Below are 22085 nucleotides of genomic sequence, written 5' to 3' on the forward strand. Positions count from 1 at the left end.
TTATTTTCCTACATCAGTGTTTTAATTTAGTTTCTCACTCACATTTTTAGAAAGGATATGCTATTCTCACCAATTCCACACCATTTTTCACTGTTTAAATTGTTTTCTCTCTACTTGGGAACAACTCCCATTGAGTTAAGTGGAGTTTATTCCCTCCTGAGTGTGGGCATTGTATGCACAATCATAAAAATGCTGCTTGAAATGGGATTCACTGGGTATCTTCTCCAGCCCAATATCCTCTCTGCCCAAAGTGGTCAGCTGGATGCTTCCAGGAAGCTCCAAAAAGTTCATTAAGAAAACCCCACAAACTTCTCACCCACCCCCAAACTAGTATTCTGGTGTAGACTGCCTTTGGACTTGGGGATTCTACATCAGAGCCAAGCTGCTTGGGAATACAGATACTTCACTTTCTCAGAGGCAAGGGAAGCCTTCATATTCACAGGTAGTTTACTCCAATGTAGAACCTCCATGTACAAGGAAAAGCTTTACCAGAATACTTGTTTGGTGGTGGTGACTGGAAATGCTTTGTGGGTTTTTTGTGCATTTCTGTAGGGCTTCAGATCCTTTGGTGAGTAAGTCCTCACTAAGTTCTTTTATGCTTTGCTGAGTGGCGGGAAGGAGAAAAGAGAGCCCACATTCTTGTCTAGGATCTTTGCTGATCCTATGTGTGTTTATTCTAAAACAAGTCCCAGTGAAAGCAACAGACTTACTCCTCAGTAACTTCCTCCTGACTTTGCTGTGGAGCTTTGCTTCACCCTTTAGTGGGGGTGAGAGAGAACAGGAAAAGGGAACAAGAGGGAGAAAATAAAAGCCCGTAAAAGGAAAATAAGTCGGAAGGCAGTGGTTAACTATACAAGTGCCAGAGTGCACATATATTCTCATCAGGCAGCAGAACCAGGAGCCCACTCTCTAGAACTTGTCATTACTTGCCCCTCTCAACTCTGACTTCAAGTCTCTCAACAGGCAAAATCGCTAATCTGTGCCCTTACCTGATTTTGCCCTGTTATTATGGGGGCTCTGAAAACTAATTTCTGAAAAAATCCTAATGGATGGTTTTAAAACAAACAAAAGGAATAACATTAAAGATGAATTATTTTTAAACAGTAGATTATCTGTGGTGAAAAAAGGTCAGTAACACTCAAAACCTCCTATTGTAGGAGTTGATCTTTATATTGCTGTATCTCAGCCATTTTTCAGCAGATTTGTGACAAATTTGTAGGGGTGGCAGTGTTTGTCACCAAGGGGGATTGCATGATGCTATAGATTTTATGAGCAATAGAATGCTCAAGACTTATAATGGTGGAATGCTGCTTTACTTCTTATCTTAACTATATAGGCACTACTTTGCCTGTATACAAGTTGTTTACTGTACAATAGAATACTTGATCTTCAGACTGCAATGTTTTCAGATAATGGTGTTTTTATTTGTAACAAAGTCATTTACATTATATTACAAAAAACTTCTTGTTATTCTGCATAACACACACAGTAAGTAACCACTGTGGCAATTTTAACATCTCTAAACAGTTAACCCCCTTTTCGTCTACATTTAAAAATACGGCAAGAGTCTACAAAATGTTTGAGATATTTAACTTCCAATAGATTCTTAAAAAAACAACACCTTTTCAAGAGCTTATCTACTGAACAAAAAATTTAAATAAACTTGCCAAAGTCACTAGAAAGAAGTCCAGTTAGCGCGAACATGTTAGCCCTAACATGTTAGCTACTTTTGAGGAAACACTAATTTAAGAAATATAGATGAATTAAACTTTAGTTTAAAAGTTATCAAGAGAGTTTGCACAATTGGCTGCTTCTCATTTTGTACTATAGCTTCCATCTGGACTGTAGAGCAAGTGTTTAATAATGTAGTCACTAGCAGGGTCAGACATGGTCCCTAATCTGAGTCACTACTGCTACTTGAGGAATCTGTTGACATAACCTCTACATCATCTTCATTCTCCTTATTATGTCCAGGAGGTTCCAACAAAAAGTCATTGCTGTGATTAGGAGGGAGCATGTTCATTGACATGTCACTTGATTGCCAAGGATACTGAGGCGCAAGAACATCTGAGGAAAAACCAAAATGGACAGTATGATCGTGTGTCGTCTTGTAGTTTTCATAAGTGTAACTGATGAAAATGAGGCTTAACTTCTAGCTATCACAGGATCATGCTGTAAGAATGCATAGCATTTCAGCTCAAGAAATGATGAAACTAGCTTAAGGCATAAACTAGCCAAAACTGAACATGTTTTGGTCCTACTGATTTCAAGGGAGAGAGCGCTAATGATATATTTAATGCTTCCATAAAACTCAGTGGGAAATACAAAAGCTTTACTTCAGCTGAATTGTGCTCTAGTATTTTAACTCAAATGAAGTTTTCCTCTTTCACCCAATAGCTTATGATTATCAAACCCCAGAATGGTGTAGTACAGACATAACATTGCCCAATTGCCAAACGGTTTGGCAGCTGAGTGCTCCTTTCCCTCCCTGGCACCAGCATTCCTCCCTTGCCTTTCAGTTCAGAAGATAACCATGGCTAGCATTACATTTGCACTGATATTCTCACTAGCCACAGTCAGCTCAAGCCAGTTTGCATACCAGCTTCTAACCATGGTTTGCCACTAAACAAGCTTAATGAAAATGTCTGTGCAGTGATAATACTAATCATACTTCTCTCCAAAGAGGCGGTAGGAAATCCTGCACAAGGGAGGGATGGGAGGGGCACTGGTAATTGGGCTCTGTTATATTTGCATTGAGCCAACATCATTAGCTGAGGAGTTGTATGCTTGCCAATACTAGAACAAACAGTTATCTGCAGTAAGATGTCCCTTTTTAGGGCATGTTGTTTACTGTTATAAAACTTAGTATAAAGTGAACATTTTTAAAATTAACAAGTATCATTAATTTTTAAGAGCTTTGGCTTTGACATTTTCTTCTAGAACATTTAATAAAATTATTAAGATTAACAAAATTTAAAAAGCCCTCAAATTCTGGGCATTGGTATCATCTCAGGGGACGAATACTCATAGTGGTTTTTGGCAATGTCTACCCATGCACCCCCCGAGAAGGAAAACAGGTGCACTTACAGCTTTCTATGTGTTATCACTTCTTTATTCCTACCCCCAAATGATTAGGGTAAAATTGCAGTCAGTTTTGCACAGAGGAAAGGGTCAAAGTCAGGGTGACAACGAACAAGTTCTTGTACTCTCCATGGAGTAAACATTCCTGCCAATTTTCATTTTCATTCCTTTGACATCAATAAAACTTTATACTGTAGTCATTTTTGTGCAGGTACCCCTTTTAAAACTCCAATGCAAATTTGACCGTTGCAGGCCTGATAGTCAGAATAATGAAAGTATGATAACACACTGGAAGTACTGCAATGGTATCGCCTATTTCCCATCTATTGGGGTGCAGACCTTGTAAAAAAAATCACAATGAGCCATCCCCCCGATGGTTCTGACCACAGCAGCTGGCTCACGTAATAAAAGTCATTTATGTTCTCCCTAACCGATCTGAGCATTGGATTAAATAAAGCATATTCATGTTCTCAAAAATAATTCACATTCTTACTTCTCAAATACCTTTGCAGAGATCCAGTGGTGGCTGGTAGAGGCATCTTCACAAGTAGATTAGAAGGTGCTTACCAGGGGTAGGGTCATACCTGCAAGCTATCTTGAACATTAGTGATCTGCCCAGCATCCTGCGCAGAGCAGCAGTGTAGCCCTGGCCTCTGTACACGAGCGGAGGCCATTTGTGTGATCAGCATGGTGTTGGGTAGAGACAGCTTGCTGGTGCGGCACTACCCTTGGTAAGCACCTTCTAATCTACTTTTAAAGCTGCCTCTCGCTGCCACCCCTTCCCCCCCAGTGCCACCCTCACCAGCTGCCACTGCAGAGATCATTTACTTCATTTCACTGCTAAGTAGAGTGTGCCATCAAGTTGATTTCGACTCTTGGCGCCCCCAGAGCCCTGTGGTTGTCTTTGGAAGAATACAGGAGGGGTTTACCATTGCCTCCTCCCATGCAGTATGAGATGATGCCTTTCAGCATCTTTCCTATATCGCTGCTGCCCGATATAGGTGTTTCCCATAGTCCGGGAAACATACCAGCGGGGATTCGAACTGGCAACCTTTTGCTTGTTATTCAAGCATTTTGCCGGTGCGCCACGTAAGGTGGTCTCTCATTTCACTGCTACTAGTCATTAAATATATTAACAATTCCCCTCATTTTCTATTACCTGGCAATCTGCCTGCTGCAAGTGCATCCCCTGGTAAGTGTCCATTGACTCCATTCGCTGATGGATTATTCATCTGACCCAGCAGACCACTCCTCATCTCCAAATCAGTTGGGTACGGTCTCCGTGGATCCCCTTAAAAATAAGTAGCTTCATTTATGCATGTATTTATTTTTATATTTATATTCCTCCATAAAGCCCAGAGTGGTATACATGGATCTGGTTAGTGGTTCCAACATTCATAACTAGTGGGTTCTGCACCTGCGCAGATCAGCTTCGGGAAGAATTCGTTAGCTCCTCGTGATGCCAACTGCCCACTGCACGTGACTGCAGTACCCTCTAATGGCGGTTAGGCATCTCCATTTTCAGTTTCTTTCTGACTGCCATAGCGATCAGTACTCGGAGACTGTTGCTCCTCGTGGAAAGTTGGTTATTGGTTTTTCGGCTTTTTGGACTTTGGAGTCACCCAGTAAGTTTCTTGGCTGAAGGGAGATTTAAACTCAGTCTCCCTTGATCCTTACTGAGGTTTTTTTTCTTTGAACTGCTCACCGCATAAAGTATCACAACGCATGCTTGTTATATAATGAACTCTGTATTCTTCCACAACATGCACCAGTAAAATTCAGAAAGTTAGCATACACAAGACATCTCTGCAGTTACTAGAGAGAGTTACTCTACTAAAAATGGAAAGATTCTAACACCTGGGTACACAGAAAAGGCATGGATCAGTATGAACAAGAATCTCTTGTATAACTGGTGTTATCTAGTATACTGCTAATGTTATAACTTTGGGGGACACAGTAGCTGCAAAACATAACAAATGTATGTAAATTCCTAATGTAGTTTTGCTCCAGGCATTTGTGGTTTAAATATTAGAGCCTAAACCATTAACTGGAGCCATTAACACAAAAATACAACATTTCTTAATGAAAACCATAAGAACAGTCAAGGATCACCTTCCATATTTCAGGTGTATTCGGTGGATGTTTGCTTTCAAAAGACAAAAAGAAATTAAAAGCAAAGCTAAGAGGAGCCATTTTGTGTACCCTTATGTAAAGTGTCTATATTTTTGTAGAGAGCAATACTAGTTTTACACTCCGTGCATGACCTGCACTTGTGTTCTCCTAGTCAAAACAATTAGGTCATCTGCACCTGACTTTTGTTTTGAACTGGGAGGAGGGAAGAGAGTGAAAAATTTAAGGCAGAGAAGGAAAACATCTTGAGTGACTACTGAAGCAGCTTTGAATTTGAAGACATCTGGGACAGAAAAGACAACTGTGCAAGCATTTTATTCTGAAGCTTGGTTTTTGGAACTTTTTAATTTTTGCTACTGCTTTTGAAATTGACAACCTCTTCATGAAGTTATGTATCTTGACATGTCAATGCTTGCGTTTTGTTCTTTAAGTCAGGGTTTCTTAACCTTGGGCCCCCAGATGTTGATGGACTACAACTCCCATCATCCCCAGCCATGTCCATTGTGGCTGGGGGTGATGGGAGTTGTAGTCCATCAACATCTGGGGGCCCAAGGTTAAGAAACCCTGCTTTATGTAATGTGCCTTTGTATAATGCCGACATTTATCTTCTTTTGTTAATTCACAAATGACATCTATGAGGAGAAAAGAAGCCACTACATTTCCCCCCATTTTTCTGAATTATCCGTGGATTATTTATTTATTATTTTTAAAAAGAAGCCTAGTCTAATACCAGATTAGCCTAGATTATACCAGATTATACCTAGATTAGCCTAGTCTAATACCAAAGGTGTCCATTTTGCTTGGAGAGGAAGAGCTTAAGTTGAGATAAAGTATATGTTCTTGGCAGGCACATGCATTTCCTAATCAAAAGCTGCCGTACGCAACAGAACAAAGCAGCAGCAAGTGATCAAGCAAATATTAGATATTTAAGAAGCTTAGTGTACCCTTTGAAATTGCATAAAGGGCTTATTCAGTTTAAAAATCAATGGACAACATGACAAGTAGCTCTCAGCTGATGGTAGGGACCAGTCAGGGTTGTCGTGCAACTTAAAAGATAGATTCCAACTTAAAAGATAGATTCTTTTATTCCAAAAGATAGATTCCTAGTAATGAGTCGCTGCAGAATGACGTACACCAATTTCTGGGCAGCAGCACAGAATTCCATTGTGCCTAGTGCAAAGAATGCTGCACAGCTTGCCCAGAAGTGGTTTTAAGTCATTCCACAGCAGCCCCATTGCTACATTGTAGGGGGGAACCTCTTAAGATGTGCAGCAGCCTGGACAGGTCCCTACCATTGACTCAGAGCTGGCTGCCCATCATGTCAGTCGATACATTTTCATGGTTACATCTACCAACTAGTAGGTACTAAAGAATACATGGAAATGTTTGATTTAAACCAATGACTTACATTGGTTTTTTCTTTTTTGGTGATTTAAATAATGATTTAATTGCTAATTTAAATCAATTCACCCTGCTTCAAAGTTATGGGCAAAACAAAAACACCATTGATAGAGCCTGATCCTAAACATTTGCAGCAGCCTCTCCGACTGTGGCAGTAGCATAATTCCATGTATTGCGCGACACTGTGCTAGCATACTATTAGTATGGCCTAATATTATTCCTTCTAATACTCCTATCAATTTGGAAGTGAAACAGGGTGATTTGTAGGCAAGATAGCATTTCTGCATACTTGATGGACTTCCACATAAGCAGAAATAAATCCATGTATAAACTGAAAGAGAAAGCCACACAGAAAAACAAGGAAAAGAAAGGGCCCAATGAGAACTGAGCATGTTCAGTTCAGTGGCCTCCACGAGCCACAGAGAGTAGAAGGCAGTGGAGTGTGCTAAGCGTGGGGAGGAAACTGGCTTGCTTAAGCCATTGAAAGCTTATAGTGGAGGAAAGGAGTTAAGGTTGGCTTAAGGTAGATGTCCACCATGAGATCAAAAAATTTCCTTCCTGTCCCACCTGAACCTGAACCTTTTAGCTCTATACAACACTGAAGGGCAGTGTGGGAAATAAAAAAGTATCCCTTTTACTTTCCTTCTTCCTGAAGTTGTGAATCAGTCTGGCTGTAGGGGAAATGCATTGCTGTAATCTGTCTATATACTGCTTAGCACTTAGCAATAGCAATAGCACTTACATTTATATACCGCTCTATAGCTGGAAGCTCTCTAAGAGGTTTACAATGATTTAGCATATTGCCCCCCAACATTCTGGGTACTCATTTTACCGGCCTCGGAAGGATGGAAGGCTGAGTCAACCTTGAGCCCCTGGTCAGGATCGAACTTGTAACCTTCTGGTTACAGGGCGGCAGTTTTACCACTGCGCCACCAGGGGCTCTTTATATATTGAATTGATTTTATATATTATCACTAAAGCAAATTGTACTAATGTCCCCACTGGAATGTAGAGAATACATGTGTGGAAAGAGTGAATGGGCATTTGTGCCAGAAGAGGCCAAAGATGGAGGCCATAGTCTGGAGTGACCAGGAGAGATGACAAGCCTGCACATAGAGAATAGCCTGAAAACAGAAGCCCAGAGGAGGGAAGGTACAGTGTGCCACCAAAGTGCTGAGTCAAGAGGCAGGACGGCTGGCTGAACAGCACATTCTTAAGAAGAACAGAATCCTCTGAGAGTGTGGGTTCCCAAAGCAGAAGCCTATGAATCCAGTGCTGCCTGATGAAACCATGAAGTATCAGCACAAAAGCTCCAAAGTGGCAACCAGAAAGAATAGTATAAAAGGGGCTATTCTGCAAATGGCTTCTTCGGGAGACAGCTGACTAATAGTTTAAGGCAGAGCATGCATACTCCAGAACTCCTGGCCTTTTTTAACTTTTCATACATTCTATTCTTTAAATCGATATTTATTTATTTGATTTATATACAGACCTTCCAAAAATGGCTCAGGGAGGTTTACATCAAAATAAAACAAAATCAATTAACAATTAAAACCAAAACTATAAAAACAGCATAAAACTAATTAACAATTAAAACATTTAAACAGTTAAAAACCCTGGAGAACCAGGCTGAACATCTACAGCAATTAAAAACAATTTACAACAAATTAAAAACCCTGGAAGGCTGGGCCAAACAGATAGGTTTTAAGGGCTCTCCTGAAGGCCAGCAATGAATTCTGGTTACAGATTGGGAACCCGATGACTTGCCAATCATTGGGAACTATGTAGCCACAAAGCCTGGTCATATTTGCTTCCTTCCCACTCAGCAATCCCTCTAGCAGGGCCACTTAGGGGCCTGGGCAGGGGAATTGCCTGCACAGCCTTTTGGCCTTAACAAAGTCTCCCTCCACTTCCATAAGCCACACACAACACAATGAGGCTCCCATTTCAGGCTAGCTGAAACTCAGAACAAGAGCACTCCTGGTAGGAGTTGGAGAAATGCTGTGACATCCCCCCCCACCCCCGGTATTCCTGTTTGTTGGTGCCAAACTCTTGAGACAGTGTAATATTACAAACATGCACCTGTCAACTTTTAAAGAAACATTTATACATCCAAGTACCAAAACACGACCTACGTAGTTGTGAAACTTGTTACTTACCTGGCACCCATGTCAAAGGAGCACACACAGCATTGCTGGCACTAATTCTATGAGCATATTTAATTATTTCTTCTGATGAAATGGCCCCTGTGACAAAGGAAGGAAAAAAGATGTAGCAAGAGCACAAATATCACTTGCAATCCAATGTTCACTACCAAATGCAGACTTTGAGGGGGTGGTGTGGTTAAGAGTTCTGACATTATAAAAATTATCACTACAGGACTTTGCGCTAATTTTGCGGGGACATCTGTTTCAGAACATTCTTATATTTTTTTACCACCATCCTGGGATACTCTGTTTTTTCGTGGACATTTTTCTAGCTTACAGTTACCTGAAAAGTTGCCAAACTGAAAAAGTTCTTTGCCACTTTTTAAAGCAATCTTTTCTACACTTTTACACAGATGAATTGAACACATGGGCACCACTAAGTTTGCAACACGATGAGGCTATTCTCATGACCAGCAAAAGTCAGGCTAGGAAAGTCTAGCCCGATTTTTGCTGCTTGTGTAAACCACCGGGCTTACAGGCGAGCCAGGTAGCTTACAAGCAGCTAACCTGCTTGAGAAGCCCTCCCCTTAGCCCAGGTTAGTGGAGCAAGGTTTCCGGATTATGTGTTGCCGCAGCATGGCTCCACGCCACAGCAGCTCACGAGGAGACCCCCGATCAGGAGGCTAAAAAGCAGCCTCCCGGCTCGGGGGTCTCTCCAGCATGCTCTGCGCACTCGCGCAGGGCATGCTGGAACTTCCGGGGGCATCACAGCCCCCGAACTCCCAAGCCCCCGCCGGCTCCGTCACAGTGGCTGATCCGACCACCCAGGCAGGGCTTGCCGATCGTCTGTGGGAACAGCGGACTTAGCCCGCTCCCCCCGCAAACCCTTTCAAAGCAGTTCTCACTGATCATGAGACCCGCCTCACTGAGTCAGTAACGTGTTTGTCACGGAAGACAAGACTGACGGAGACACAAACATCCAGTGCCCCAGAGCAAGTCCAAACTTAGCAACACTGTCCCTTTCCCTTCACTCTATGCATTCAGTATAGCTTTATCGGGTGCAAAAGGAGGGTTTTGATTCAGTGTTCTGAGAAGAGCTTTCAGCATTGATCTTCTTCAGTAGGGCGCCAGTGAGAAAGGTGCCTTGCACTGGTGCACACTGTGTCATTGGTACGCTCTGAATGCTAGCCATCATTTTCCTGTGGTCTCATCATCACGCATCCCCTGATAGCACACTGCAGACCACCATTTTGAAGAATCACTGCTCTGCAGCAGACTACAGGCTAGTTCACGCAATCAGCAATTGAGTAGCACAAGCGTCCTACCCAGATTTGGGAGCTGTGCATGCTCCCACTTTGCTATCGTGTGCAAGTAAAAACCACGGTAGGAGGTAGGGAAAGTGACGGTGTGAGGCGAGCACCAAAGAGGAGGATTTTTCTCTCTTACCTCATGAAACAGCTGTGTACAGCTGCTGGGAAGGATGGAGCCCTCCTACCCAGCAGGAGCCTCAAACACAATCACTTTCCCCACCTCCTACCTTGCTACTGCTGCTTGTGAGAACCAGCCTTATGTATTCCAAATGTCAGGCACACTCTAAAAACAGATGTATTTCATGTATATTTATGCATGTTTGTAAGGATTTGAATGGAAATTGTACACCATGAATGGTGGAACACAACTAAAGCTACAATCCTATGCACACTTACTTGGGTGTAAATCCCACTGCATTTAGTGGGTCTTCCTTGCAAGTAAACATGCATCAGATCAGGCATGTTTTACACATTCCTAAAGCATTGCCACTAAAGAAATGGATTCCAGCCTAAGCAGGAATACATGAAATTGTATTCTAATGTCTATTGTCTGCTTCAAACCACCACATGAAGGACTTTCCAAAAAAGTCACAGTGCCTTTTCTTGCTGACTTTACTTCAGCAAGAAAATACTAAGTTACTTCAGCAATTGAAAATAGATAATCAAAACTGGAAAAAAATAATCCACAGGATTTGCATTCATTTTAAAAAGATATATGTTGCACATACCTACTGATTTCCTCATAATCAAGTTTACATGATCAGTTTAAGTGGTAATCACCAGGAGACACACGTGTCATTTAACAAGTTCACCCTCTTAATGCTGGGCATTTAAACACTGGTTTCTTTAAGACACAGCTGTTCTATGAATCATATCTTATATGACATATAATTATCAAATGTACAATGTGGTTGTGGAAACCAGTTTTAGAACTACTTAATATAATGAAACACAAATACTCACCCTTTCTTGCCTTTTCTATGGATTTCAGTTTTTCTTTTGCTTGATAAACAGCTGTGGCCTAAATATAAAATAATGTGTGCATGTGTGAATTAATTTGTAACCAGATAATACAGTAAGTTCTTCTAAAACCTCTCTATAATTAAAGTATAGTTTAGTATAAGGAAATTCCCAGTCATTTGGGCATCCTAGCTGAACTAAAAGGTCTAGGACATTTGAAGAATCGACTTTTTATTCTTTAACAAGCTATATTTCTAGCTTTTGTGGTTGCAGAAAAGATCTTGAAAAGACAGAACTCCTATAGACATATACTGCAAAGTTTCTCCAAAGAAATCATTGTGATGATAATTGATCACTTGGGAGCTGTGGTAAGAGCAATTATTCAGATAGGGTGGAACATAGAAACATTACTGCCTGGAGCTAAAGAAAGGAAGCAGGTATAGGAAAGCCAGTTTTAGCAGACATTTAAGTAAGGAGGTGAGAAGAGAAATGGCTGGGTGGAACTGGTACATAGAAAGCTGTGTAATACCAAGTTAGATCACTAGTCCATCTAGTGATTGTCCTGTATTGACTGGCAGAAGCTCTCTAAGATTTGAGACAAGACCTGGAGATTCCAGGGACTGAACCTGGGACTTTCTGCATGCAAACCAGATACACTACCACTGAGCTTTGGTCCCATCTCCCTAGTTGGAGATGCTAAGATTAAAAAGGAACAGAGACAAGAAGGATTTAGATGAAGGGGAGATGGGAAAAGGAAGGTGATAAACTGGGCAGATGGAAGTGAGAGCGCCTGAGGTGCAGGAACAGAAACGAAAGACTTCTCAGGGCAGTCAAATGATGGTTAGGTGATTGGTTTGGGGTGGTGCAGTAATCAAGGGAAGAGTCACTTAAGATGGACATTTACAAGGGCAATATGTGGCATGCATTACTACAATTGGTAAATGTGAACCACGAGAGGTATTTCGAGTAGGGTGTGTACGGAACTGGACGGGAGTGGTTCAAAGCCGGGGGGAGTTGCACCTTAAGGGTGGGGGGGTGCACTTACCCCTCCCTCTACTTCCCCCCTGCTGGCATTCCATTTTTCAAGGCTCCTTCAGGGCGGCAGCATACCTCCCTGCCACCCCGTCCCCTCTTTGCCCAGAAGAGCCAGGCACACGTGCATGGGCATAGTACACTTCCTCAAGTTGGGCGGGCGCACGCGAGCACAACATGCACATGCCCAGCGTGCGCACACCAAGTACTTCCGGGCAAAGTGGAGATGGGGCGGCAGGGAGGTATGCTGCCGCCCCGAAGGAGCCTTGAAAAACAGAGCACCAGTGGGGTGTGTGTGGAAGGAGGGGTAAGTGCACCCTCCCCCACCCTTAAAGAGCAACCCCACCCCACCTTTGAACCGGCCAAACAGCTGGTTGCTCAAACTGGTTTGGAGGCCCTTAGGGTTTGTGCACATCCCTCATTTCGGGGGCTAGTAAAGATATTTGTCATCTTTGTATGGCTGGCTTAGCAGACCTGGATGTCTGCAGATATTCTGAGATGTTCAAATTTGCCCAGACTTACCAGTAAATGTTCTGCTTCTTTCAGTTGTTTTTGAAGCTGCTGAATATCACTGTCTCTCTTCTCTACCATTTTTTCCAATAGCTGCATCTCATGATGGATTTTGCCTTGATCAAGAGCCAATTTCATTAATTCCTGGAACTCTTTATCCCTCTGAATCAACAACTCCAGGATCTGTCCAACAACAAATGGTTATATGTTGTTTTGAGTATTATGGGAAAGTTGAAAAGCTGTTGAAAAGGGAAACTGATACGGCCAACCAGGACAGTTTCTTGAAAAGTATTTTGCTACAAATAACTGATTAATTTTAATCTTACTATTATTCTATTATATTAGTAATTTTAATCTTACTATCTTGTTTTTATTCCGTACTGTCCATAATGAGGAAGGACAGACCTGCCAAAAAACCAAAAGACTTTGTGCTTACAAATTAATATGAACATGATTTTTAAAAGCATGCAATGGGCTAATATGGCTCACATTGTTTTAATGAGCATGTCAGCTCTGGATTGAGCATATAGGATTTCTGTTAAAAGCATGGAAACCAAAGTCATTCTTATTTTTCAAATAATGAGTAGGTAAGTCTAGCTATTTTACTCCCAACTCTGTTAACAATATTTCTGAGCATACCAAGCAAATAGCTACAACCAATAAGTTGACTGATCGTGTTCAAATACTATTTCTATACAGTTGCTGTAATGAATTTTTAAAAACTGTTTAACAAAATAACATAAAACAGTAGAATTAAACACCTAGTGCCTGAATATCAAACTACTTATTTAGAACTGGTTACCACTTTTTGATCTTTAGAGGTTCCATTCATGTTTAAGGCAATCAAAAGAATTTAGGTTCAGTTCTGATTCACTGAAAAAGCCTTATTGAATCAGTTCTTAGGTTTGGGTCCAAATCTGGTTTGACTCGCATCACATTCAAGTAACTGAAAACCAGTATCAGACTGTCTACTTCAATCCATTTGCCCCACAGTAGTAACGGGACAATTCTGTTGGCATCGAGTCATCACATTTTAGATTTGGAAGGGGCCCCTGAAGATCTTCCAGTACAAGAAGCTTAGTATAACCAGGGGTGGGGAACCTTGGCACTCCAGCTGTTGTTGAACTACAACTCCCATCATCCCCAGCCACAGCTGGAGATGATGGGAGTTGTAGTTCAACAACAGCTGGAGTGCCAAGGTTCCCCACCCCTGGTATAGGCAATCTGCTACAGCTTCCCTGACAAATGGCTGCCCAGCCTCTGTTTGAAAACCTCCAGCAAAGGAGAGCCCACAGAGTGTGTATGAACAGTTCTTATAGTGAGGAAATTCCTCCTAATGCCTAGCCTGAGTCTGCTTCCTTGTCATTTCAACCTGTTGTTTCTAGTCCTGCCTTCAGGAGCAACGGAGAACAAACCCACACTAGTATCTTCTATATGACAACTCTTCAGATGTTTGAAGACAGTTGTCATATCTGCCCTTAGTTTTCTTCCCCAGACTAAATCTACCCTGCTCCTTCAACTGTCCCTCATAGGACTTGGTTTCCAGACATACAAACCCCCATCTTAATTGGCCTCCTCTGAACCTGTTCCAGTTTATCATTGCCCTTCTTAAAACGTGGTGCCCAGAAGTGGACACACTATTCCAAGTGAGTTCTAACCAGTTTCTAGGCTTTTCCTGCTTCCCTGTAGCCCATGTCACTACAGAAGACCCCTCACCAATACCGTTTCAGCAGACAGGAGGCCAAAGCAGCACCAAGAGTTGCTTGTGCTAACAGCCTTATGCTGGAATCATTGAGCAAGCAAGTCTATATTTATAGAATATACTGCCACAAAACATGTTAATGGGCCACTAGCAGAAAGATATTTGTATTAGAGAGCTTCTGGAGGTGCCTACAAGCAGGGCTGCCTCTAGGAGGGCGAATCAGCATGTGCGGGGCCTCCTTAACCTTTCAACATTATAGATATGTAAAACACACATTTGCATAACTTTCATTCCAAAACTGAATTCTCTTGCAATAAAAATCTTATTTTGAAGGAAGACACTTGGATTCCCAACATGACTGTACATCTATTGCAAGGGGCAGGCATTATTTGAACAAGGCACTCCACACTTTTAAAAGGGTGGGTGGGAACAACTCTGCACCAAATTGTTCAGTAGGTGACACTCCTGCTACTTAAGAGGCCCCACAGAAGTATGGGAGCTCTCCCAGGAGGAAACAACAAACTGCCAACCTTACACATGCAAGGGCCTTTCCCCACATTATGTTATGTGGCAAAACCAGGAAACTGCAGCCAATCCTGACTCCCTTGAGAAGTATATGTGCATGATATACGCATTTGTAAACATCTGTTTGTCAGGGTTATATGCAGGAGACTTATTTCCCAACAACCTCTTAAAAACTGAAAGGCTGGGGCAGTGCAGAGGGAAGGCTGATCTGATCTCAGTGGCAGAACTGAGTGCCTACTGCCATTTTCACCGCAGGCTGGCAGAGGTACACTTAGATAATTTTGGAGCCTGGACCTAAAGGCTTTTGGAGGTCCACCCCTGCTGGAGGTCCCCCTCCCGCTGAAAGTTAAGCATCATCCCCCTACACACACACACACACTCCCCCCACCCCACCCACATTTTTCTCCCCCCCCCCCGTCTCTAAAGTACCCAGCACAGGTCATAGTCACTCAGCCACCTGATGCAGTGTAGGCCAGCAGTGACCACATCACCCAAAACAGTCTAAAGAGGATTTGGGGGCCCCCAGGGTGTGTAGGGGCCCCCAGGGCGTGTGGGGGCCCCCAGGGCGTGTGGGGCCCCCGGACTTCGGCCCCAAAGTCCAGGTGTAAGAACTCCACTGCGAGCCGGTTTCCCAGACAAAATTGCTCTCCCTAAGATGCTTTTCTCCCCAGAGAGGAAAATATAAGAGGTTTCACATATTATATTTTAGCATACGTTTGCAGCATCTCAGGTGTGTAACTAGAAGGTGTAATGTGTGAAGAGGCACCTGCGCACATGTGTTCAAGATTTGCCTCAGGTCCATACATAGCGCCCCACTGGTCCTACATGTTCCTCACAGCCGGACCATTCCTCCTTCATCCACACAGCATTCACTGCTGGTATGCGGCCCCCATCCCATCCCAGTGGCCCTCTCTCTATGCCTTCTCCCTGCAGCGGCAACCTCCAGGCACACCTCTTAGCTGGGCCAGCCTGCAGCAAGTAGCCTCTCGCCTTTTCTCTCCACAAGTGCGGGGGTAGCAGAAGCAGCACCCCATCTTCCAGTTCCACACATGGATGGTGTGTGTCTCCTCCGCCCTGCAAATCCTCGAGATGCCGAGAGTGGTAATAATCTTGCCCCCTCCCTCAGGGGAGACGGAGGCAGGCAGGCAGGGACATGGGTGGGACAGACATACCCGCACCAGCAGAAGCAGCTGGGCCAGGGCCACAGAGCCATTAAAGCAAGCTGCTACTGGATGCCCTTTTCTCTCGCTCTGTTGTCAGAAGAGCTTCCCAGCTGGGCGCGTGTTCTGCCTGCTGCCTCACCACAGAGCCAGCCCCCACCCTACCTCCGGCTGCTTTCTCCACTCTGTGACAGAGTGCAGAAAGCAGCCAAAGGTTGTGGGGGCTGGGGAGAAGGTGTGTGCACACACCTGCAGGCGGTGTCACGTGCCTCCTCTCTGAGTGGCTGGCAGATGCTCACTGGGCTCCGCTCCAGCTGCAAGGAAAGCACCATCGGTTGAGGGGGAAGAGAGAGCACCGGGCAGGCTGCTTGGCCAGAGCCCCAAGCACGGGGCGATTGCCTGGTCGCCCCACCCAAAGGATGGCCCCGCCTACTAGACATCTTCACAAGGTGATCAGCGACACTGGCTGACATCTAAATGAACCCTGTGCCCCCCACAAACACAGCAGGGTTCTGGGTTACAAAATACTGCAGAGGTACTTTGTACTCAACATCAGCCATTTTGGGAGAATAGTCTATCAATGGCTTCCTGCAAACCCACCTTCAGAGGGAATATAATACTGAATATCAGTTGCTGAGGACAAACAGCAGTGAGGAGTGTTGCCTTCATGTCCTGCTTGTGGGCTTCCTAGAAGCATTTGGCTGGCCACTGTGGAAACAGGATGCTGGACTAGTCTCAACCAAAAGGACTCTTATGTTCTAACCCATGTAGACCTCAAGTCACAGGAAGCTTGCCAGCACAGGCAAGCTTACCACACTTAGATGTGGGGAAACCTGGGCTGGACTCCCTACCTGACAGATTACAGGCCTAACAGTACACCAACATTGTTGATCTGTTAGGAAAAGGAACTCAGTGGACATACTCCTGCCAAAACTCTGGTATGATTGTCTGTTGAAAATGGAGACACACATTTCCCTCCCTTCCTGATGCCTCATACATAAGTATCACAGTGTACCAGATGGAAGGAGGGCTGAAAACTGTAGCCTTTCTAATGCTTCTATCATGGGTCAGTAGTGTTGGAAACACAACAGTCCTCAGCCTTCCTTGCTTGTGACCTGATGTGAAAACTCCATGCTATCACATGGGGAAGTGGGAGAAATGTCTCTCCATTCTCCTGCTCCCACCAGAGGAACCATGAGAAAACTATGTTGGGGGAAGAGAAGGCTTGGAAGCACAAAGGGAGAAAGGCATGGCTCAAAGTTTATTTCCAGCTTGGATCAAAATCTAAGCTGGGAAGGGTGGGGCGGGAGGAGTGTTTATATCATACATTACAGGAGAGCCTGGCAGAACTGCTAAGGCCGACTTCTGAACTATCCAGAATAAAATCTAGTAGCATCTCTATGTGGTATTGCTTAGAAGCAGTGCTGTGAAAGCACTAGTGATCTGAAGGGGAAAGCACTGCAGCCTCAGAGCTGGGTGTGCGCAACAGTGGGGGGAAAGACAATTGAAGCTTCGATTCCTAGAATGGAATAGGGCACCCCCATCCAGTTCCTAACTGATCAGTGCTCTGATAGCGGTTGCTTCTGTCTACAGCACTGACCTAATATGCAGAATGGAACTGGTAACCTACACTGACTTGGATACTTTGACTTTTTCCATTTCCTGTACTAGCAGCTGGCTCAAGGATTGAAAAAACAGACATGTCAGTAAGAATACCCAGCCAAATTGCAGGTGAGGAGCTTTAGGCTGAAAAGCCAGCAAGCATGGTTATAAAACTCTTTTAAGCAGCAACATTTCTTGTGAAGGAAGAAAGCAGCCAATTTGTTTCCATTATCTGCCAGGTTGGTTGACCTATTAGGTAAGGAACAAAAGACTGAACAGATCTGATACTTGTTATAAGGTTCTGAAACTGCTTGCTTACCTGGCTCTCCTCCCCAGATTGGGCAAGTTTCTGGTTTCTTGAAATTGCCAACAATTCAATAAGCTCCCTAAAGTAAAGTGGGAGGAAAGGGTGGTTGTAGTTTCTGAGAACAGAGTTAGTTCAAGTAAATAAAATATATCAGTAATGAAGACATCACAACCCTTAAGATTCATGAGAGCAGCATCATAATGCATAATATACTTCATAATATTTAATATACACATTTACATAAAATACTTTCAAGAACAGGTTACTGATGCACATTCTTGGTGGGGATCCCGGACATAGAGAAGCCTTGTATTGTCCTCAAAGTTTGCCAAACTCTACAAATATATATTTTCCAAAGGCAGTTTAAGCGTTCTCTCAATTCAAACTTAAATTCCACCTTGCCTTAGAGCACTGGGTTCATTTAGGTTAGGGATGGCAAACTGGCACTCTGCAGTCTGTATGATGCCTGTTAAGCACCTTTATTAGTCCTTCTAATGGCTTAATAAAACCTTTTGGTGTGTCAGGAAGTTCACCCATAGCTTTGCTCATAACAAAATAAAATTTCAAATTGTAATAAAGAGACCATATTTGTTTCTTTTGTATTTTGTATACAGTGCGAGAGCATATTTGCATGTAACATGCAGCCTGAGTGCATGTGCTTTGCAACTATCCAGACATTACTTGTAGATGGTAACTTCTTATGGAGCCTGACCACTCGTGCTATTTATGCAGTGTTTATACTCTTCTGTTCCTCTCCACTGCGTGGAAAATGAGCAGTCATCAATACACAAATATCCTGGTCTAGGCCAGTGGCAGTCAGGTTTTCTTCCCAATTTCCTACAGGTAAAGTCTCAAGACGGTAGTGCTGGGAGATGCCTGCTCCACCCCTTGGCCTTTGGGGTGCCACAAGGATCTATTCTGTTCCCCAAGCTGTTTAACATTTACATGAAGCCCCTGGGAGAGGTCATCCGTAGGTGTGGGCTGTGGTGCCATCAATATGCTGATGACACCCAGCCCTACCTATCTTTTAAGTAAGCAGACACCAGGGAGGCAGGAGATGCTCTGAACCGGGGCTTGGAGGCTGTTCTGGACTGGATGGGGGCAAACAAGCTGAAACTTAATCCAGATAAGACAGAAGTGCTCTGAGTTGGTAGAACTGATCATCCGAGTAAGGAGGTAAATCTGGTCTTGGAAGGGGTCACACTCTCTCTGAAAGTCAGTGTCCACAGCTTGGGGGTGCTTCTGGACCCAACACTGTCCTTGGAGGCGTAGGTGGCAGCAGTGTGCAGAAGCGCCTTTTACCAACTACGGCTGGTCCACCAGCTGCAACCCTATTTGGAGAAGTTGGACCTGACCTCAGTCACTCATGTGTTGGTAACATCCAAATTGGACTACGGCAATACACTCTACATGTAGCTGCCCTTGAAGACTGTTCAGAAGCCTCAGCTGGTTCAGAATGCTGTCACAAGGATGCTCATAGGTGCAAGTCATTTCACAAGTATTACACCCATCCTGCGTCAGCTTCATTGTCTGCTTCAGGGCTAGATTCAAGGTGCTGGTCTTGACCTTTAAAGCCCAACACAGCTTGGGGCCGGGGTACCCGTCGGACCACATTCACCCACATGCATCTGCCAGGGCCCTCTGCTCATCATCTCAGGCCCTGCTCATGACCCCGCCACTAACAGAGATCCGGTTGACAGGGACTAGAGACAGGGCCTTTTCGGTTGTGGCCCCTTGGCTTTGGAACGCCCTCCCTGAAGAGCTTCGCCATGCTCCCTCCCTCAGTGTTTTCAAAAAACATCTTAAAAACACAACTTTGTAAGGAGGCTTTTAATGCTCCTTTTTTATTGTTTTATTGTTGAATCTGGTAGGTTCTTTAGCTTTTTATAATTTTCAGTTTTAATTTGAACCGAATAACAATTGTGGTTTTTAATCTGACAACTTTTGTTGTTGTTGTTTGTTTAATTTAGTTAATTTTATTACTTCTATTGTATCTTGCGTCTATCTTATTATTGTGAGCTGCCCCAAATAGTAGTGCACTGGAGGAGTGGGGTATAAATTTTTCAAATAAATAATAATAAATAAGTATGGGATCAGGCCACTGGAGTGCATCTGGCACTAGCTCATTTTCTGTGCTTTGGTGAGATCCTGCCTCCAGCCTTTTAAGGTGTGCAGCAGGTAGCAGAAGATCATGGGAAAAGCAGGTAGGGACACAGTTCTTATTCTCAGCCACTGCCAACCTTGCAAACCTACCACTTCTGTTTCAGCAAGTCATAAGAATGTAAGAATAGCCCTGCTGCATTTTGCCTCTGATGCTGGAGAAGGCCTATAGCCCTCAGACTGGTAACTGTCACAAACATTTGATGATTGTGGCACCATTGCTGCAGTTGACCTCCCATGGTTTAGATGAACACTAGGCTTTCCTCAATCTTATACATATTTCTTGTTTGAGGAATTCACCAGCAACTATGGTAGCATGGATAATGACAGCAAGAAAGTCAGTGCAGACTATGGATAGAATTACAGACCAAATTCTCAGACCAAAGCATCACAGAGCTAGCAGATGTCCACAGTCTGACTTGGTAGCCAAGCCAAAATTCTGGTCACCTAGTGGCTTCGCAAGCTCTGGGCTTGCTCTGCGGAGGATGCTGTTTGGCCAAGGTGCCCAAGATGCTGCAACAGAGTGGTGGACAGTGAAGCTCCCCTGCCTCTCTTTCCAAAGTGCGTGTGGGTGTCTCAAGGAGATTTGCTGGTTTGACAACACAGGGAGACTAAATAACCTTCAGAGACCCTGCCACCACAACCTTGGTGCCAGGGTTTACTCCTGCTAACTGAGCAGAGAGGCACCTTTTAAAGTGGTGATTCTCTTATATTTAGCAGGAGGAAAGCAACTGGCCCTATCCAACCCCAGCACAGCATCCCTCCAGTGGCGGCGGCTGGTATCTGCCTGTTTCCTTTTTTATTTCGAGCCCTTTGGGGACAGGGTACCATCTTATTTATGTATTCTTTATTTTTCTATGTAAACCACGTTGAGGACTTTGGTTGAAGAGCAGTATATAAATATCAGTAGTAGTAGTAGAGAAGAGATTGCTGCACACCTGCCAGTATGATTCGTGCCTAATTCTCCATCTCCAAAGCTGGGAGGAATGCAGAGGGAATACTGTATTTTCTTGACACTAGGGTTTCCCCCCAAATTCTTTGATATTAGAAACCAGGAGGCGGAGTTCTCTTAAATGCAGAACCCTCTTTCTTATGGGTAAATACAGATATAATCTGGATTTAATCCCTCTATTTTAAGGGGGTTGTCTTAAATTCAGTGTCTTCTATTTGGATAGATACTTCATAGGTTAAAAATATAGCACTTTTCATTCTCAAGGTATAATGAAAGTGGCCTTCTTACCATGCAATGCATTTCCCCTCCCTTTCCCACTTTTCTTTGAAATGTTTTTCCATCCCATACTCCACTCATTCTCAATGTTTACCTCTCAAAACACTAACATAATGAGTGATCACAGTCTACAACACCACCAGAGCTGAACTGAGGAAGGAAAACCACCAGAAATAGTTCAGAATCAGTGGTCAGGAGAGATACACTAGTGGCAGCTAACACCACCTGTCGAGGCCCTCCTTCCCACAGCAGCAGCCGCCACCGCCACATGAGGCAGGGCTAAAGCCTCTCGTTTTGCGGTCGGAGGGTCCAAGGATACGGGGCTCCTCGGAAGCCACGACCCGAGAGCGAGCCTGCTCTGCGGCCAGGGCCAGGCTGGGGGGGGCGGCGGCGACCCCCCCCCCCCCCCGCTCAGGCGCAGGCTCTTCCGGGCGCCACGGGACGGCACGAGGGCTGCTTGAAAGCCGTTTCTTGGACCCGGTTGCTCGCGCGAGCCCGAGAGGGAGCGGAGGAGGGAGGGGCGACGCAGGCGCGCCTTCCGCATGCGCAAAAGACAGCGCAGCGGAGGTTGCTGCCGCCGCCGCGCGTGCTCCCTCCCCTGTTGCTGGCGTCGCGCCCCCAGTTGAGGGAACCTACCGGGCTAGAAGCTCCAAGTCGTCCAGGGCGCCCAGAAGCCGGTCCCGGGTACTGCTTCGCTCCCCGCCGCCTGCTACTACTGCTGCTGCCCCCGCCGCCATCGCTAACGCAGGCTGAGAGCAGCTTGCTTCTGCCCGGCAGCGAGGCGGAAGCCCTGAAGGAGGCGTTGGTCCGAAGCAGCGAGGAAACCACGG

The 22085-nt window shown here is 44.3% G+C and overlaps 1 protein-coding gene across 3 annotated transcripts; it reads right to left on the bottom strand.

Moving 5' to 3' along the window:
• Nucleotides 1-1400: 1400 nt before the first annotated feature.
• Nucleotides 1401-22085, bottom strand: MED4 (mediator complex subunit 4). 3 transcript variants are annotated; one of them, XM_053285368.1, is made up of 7 exons: nucleotides 21892-22085; nucleotides 17880-17946; nucleotides 12584-12754; nucleotides 11033-11090; nucleotides 8772-8858; nucleotides 4241-4372; nucleotides 1401-2067 (listed from the first exon to the last, which is right to left on the bottom strand). In XM_053285368.1, the coding sequence occupies exons 1-7, from the start codon at nucleotides 21990-21992 to the stop codon at nucleotides 1895-1897; spliced, it is 789 nt and encodes a 262-aa protein (XP_053141343.1). In that variant the 5' UTR covers nucleotides 21993-22085; the 3' UTR covers nucleotides 1401-1894. The 3 variants fall into 3 exon arrangements, with proteins under 3 accessions (XP_053141343.1, XP_053141345.1, XP_053141344.1); XM_053285370.1 differs by lacking the exon at nucleotides 21892-22085 and adding an exon at nucleotides 21366-21623; XM_053285369.1 differs by lacking the exon at nucleotides 21892-22085 and adding an exon at nucleotides 21268-21623.

The sequence above is a fragment of the Hemicordylus capensis genome, chromosome 1, assembly GCF_027244095.1.
Source record: "Hemicordylus capensis ecotype Gifberg chromosome 1, rHemCap1.1.pri, whole genome shotgun sequence".
Lineage (NCBI taxonomy): Eukaryota > Metazoa > Chordata > Lepidosauria > Squamata > Cordylidae > Hemicordylus > Hemicordylus capensis.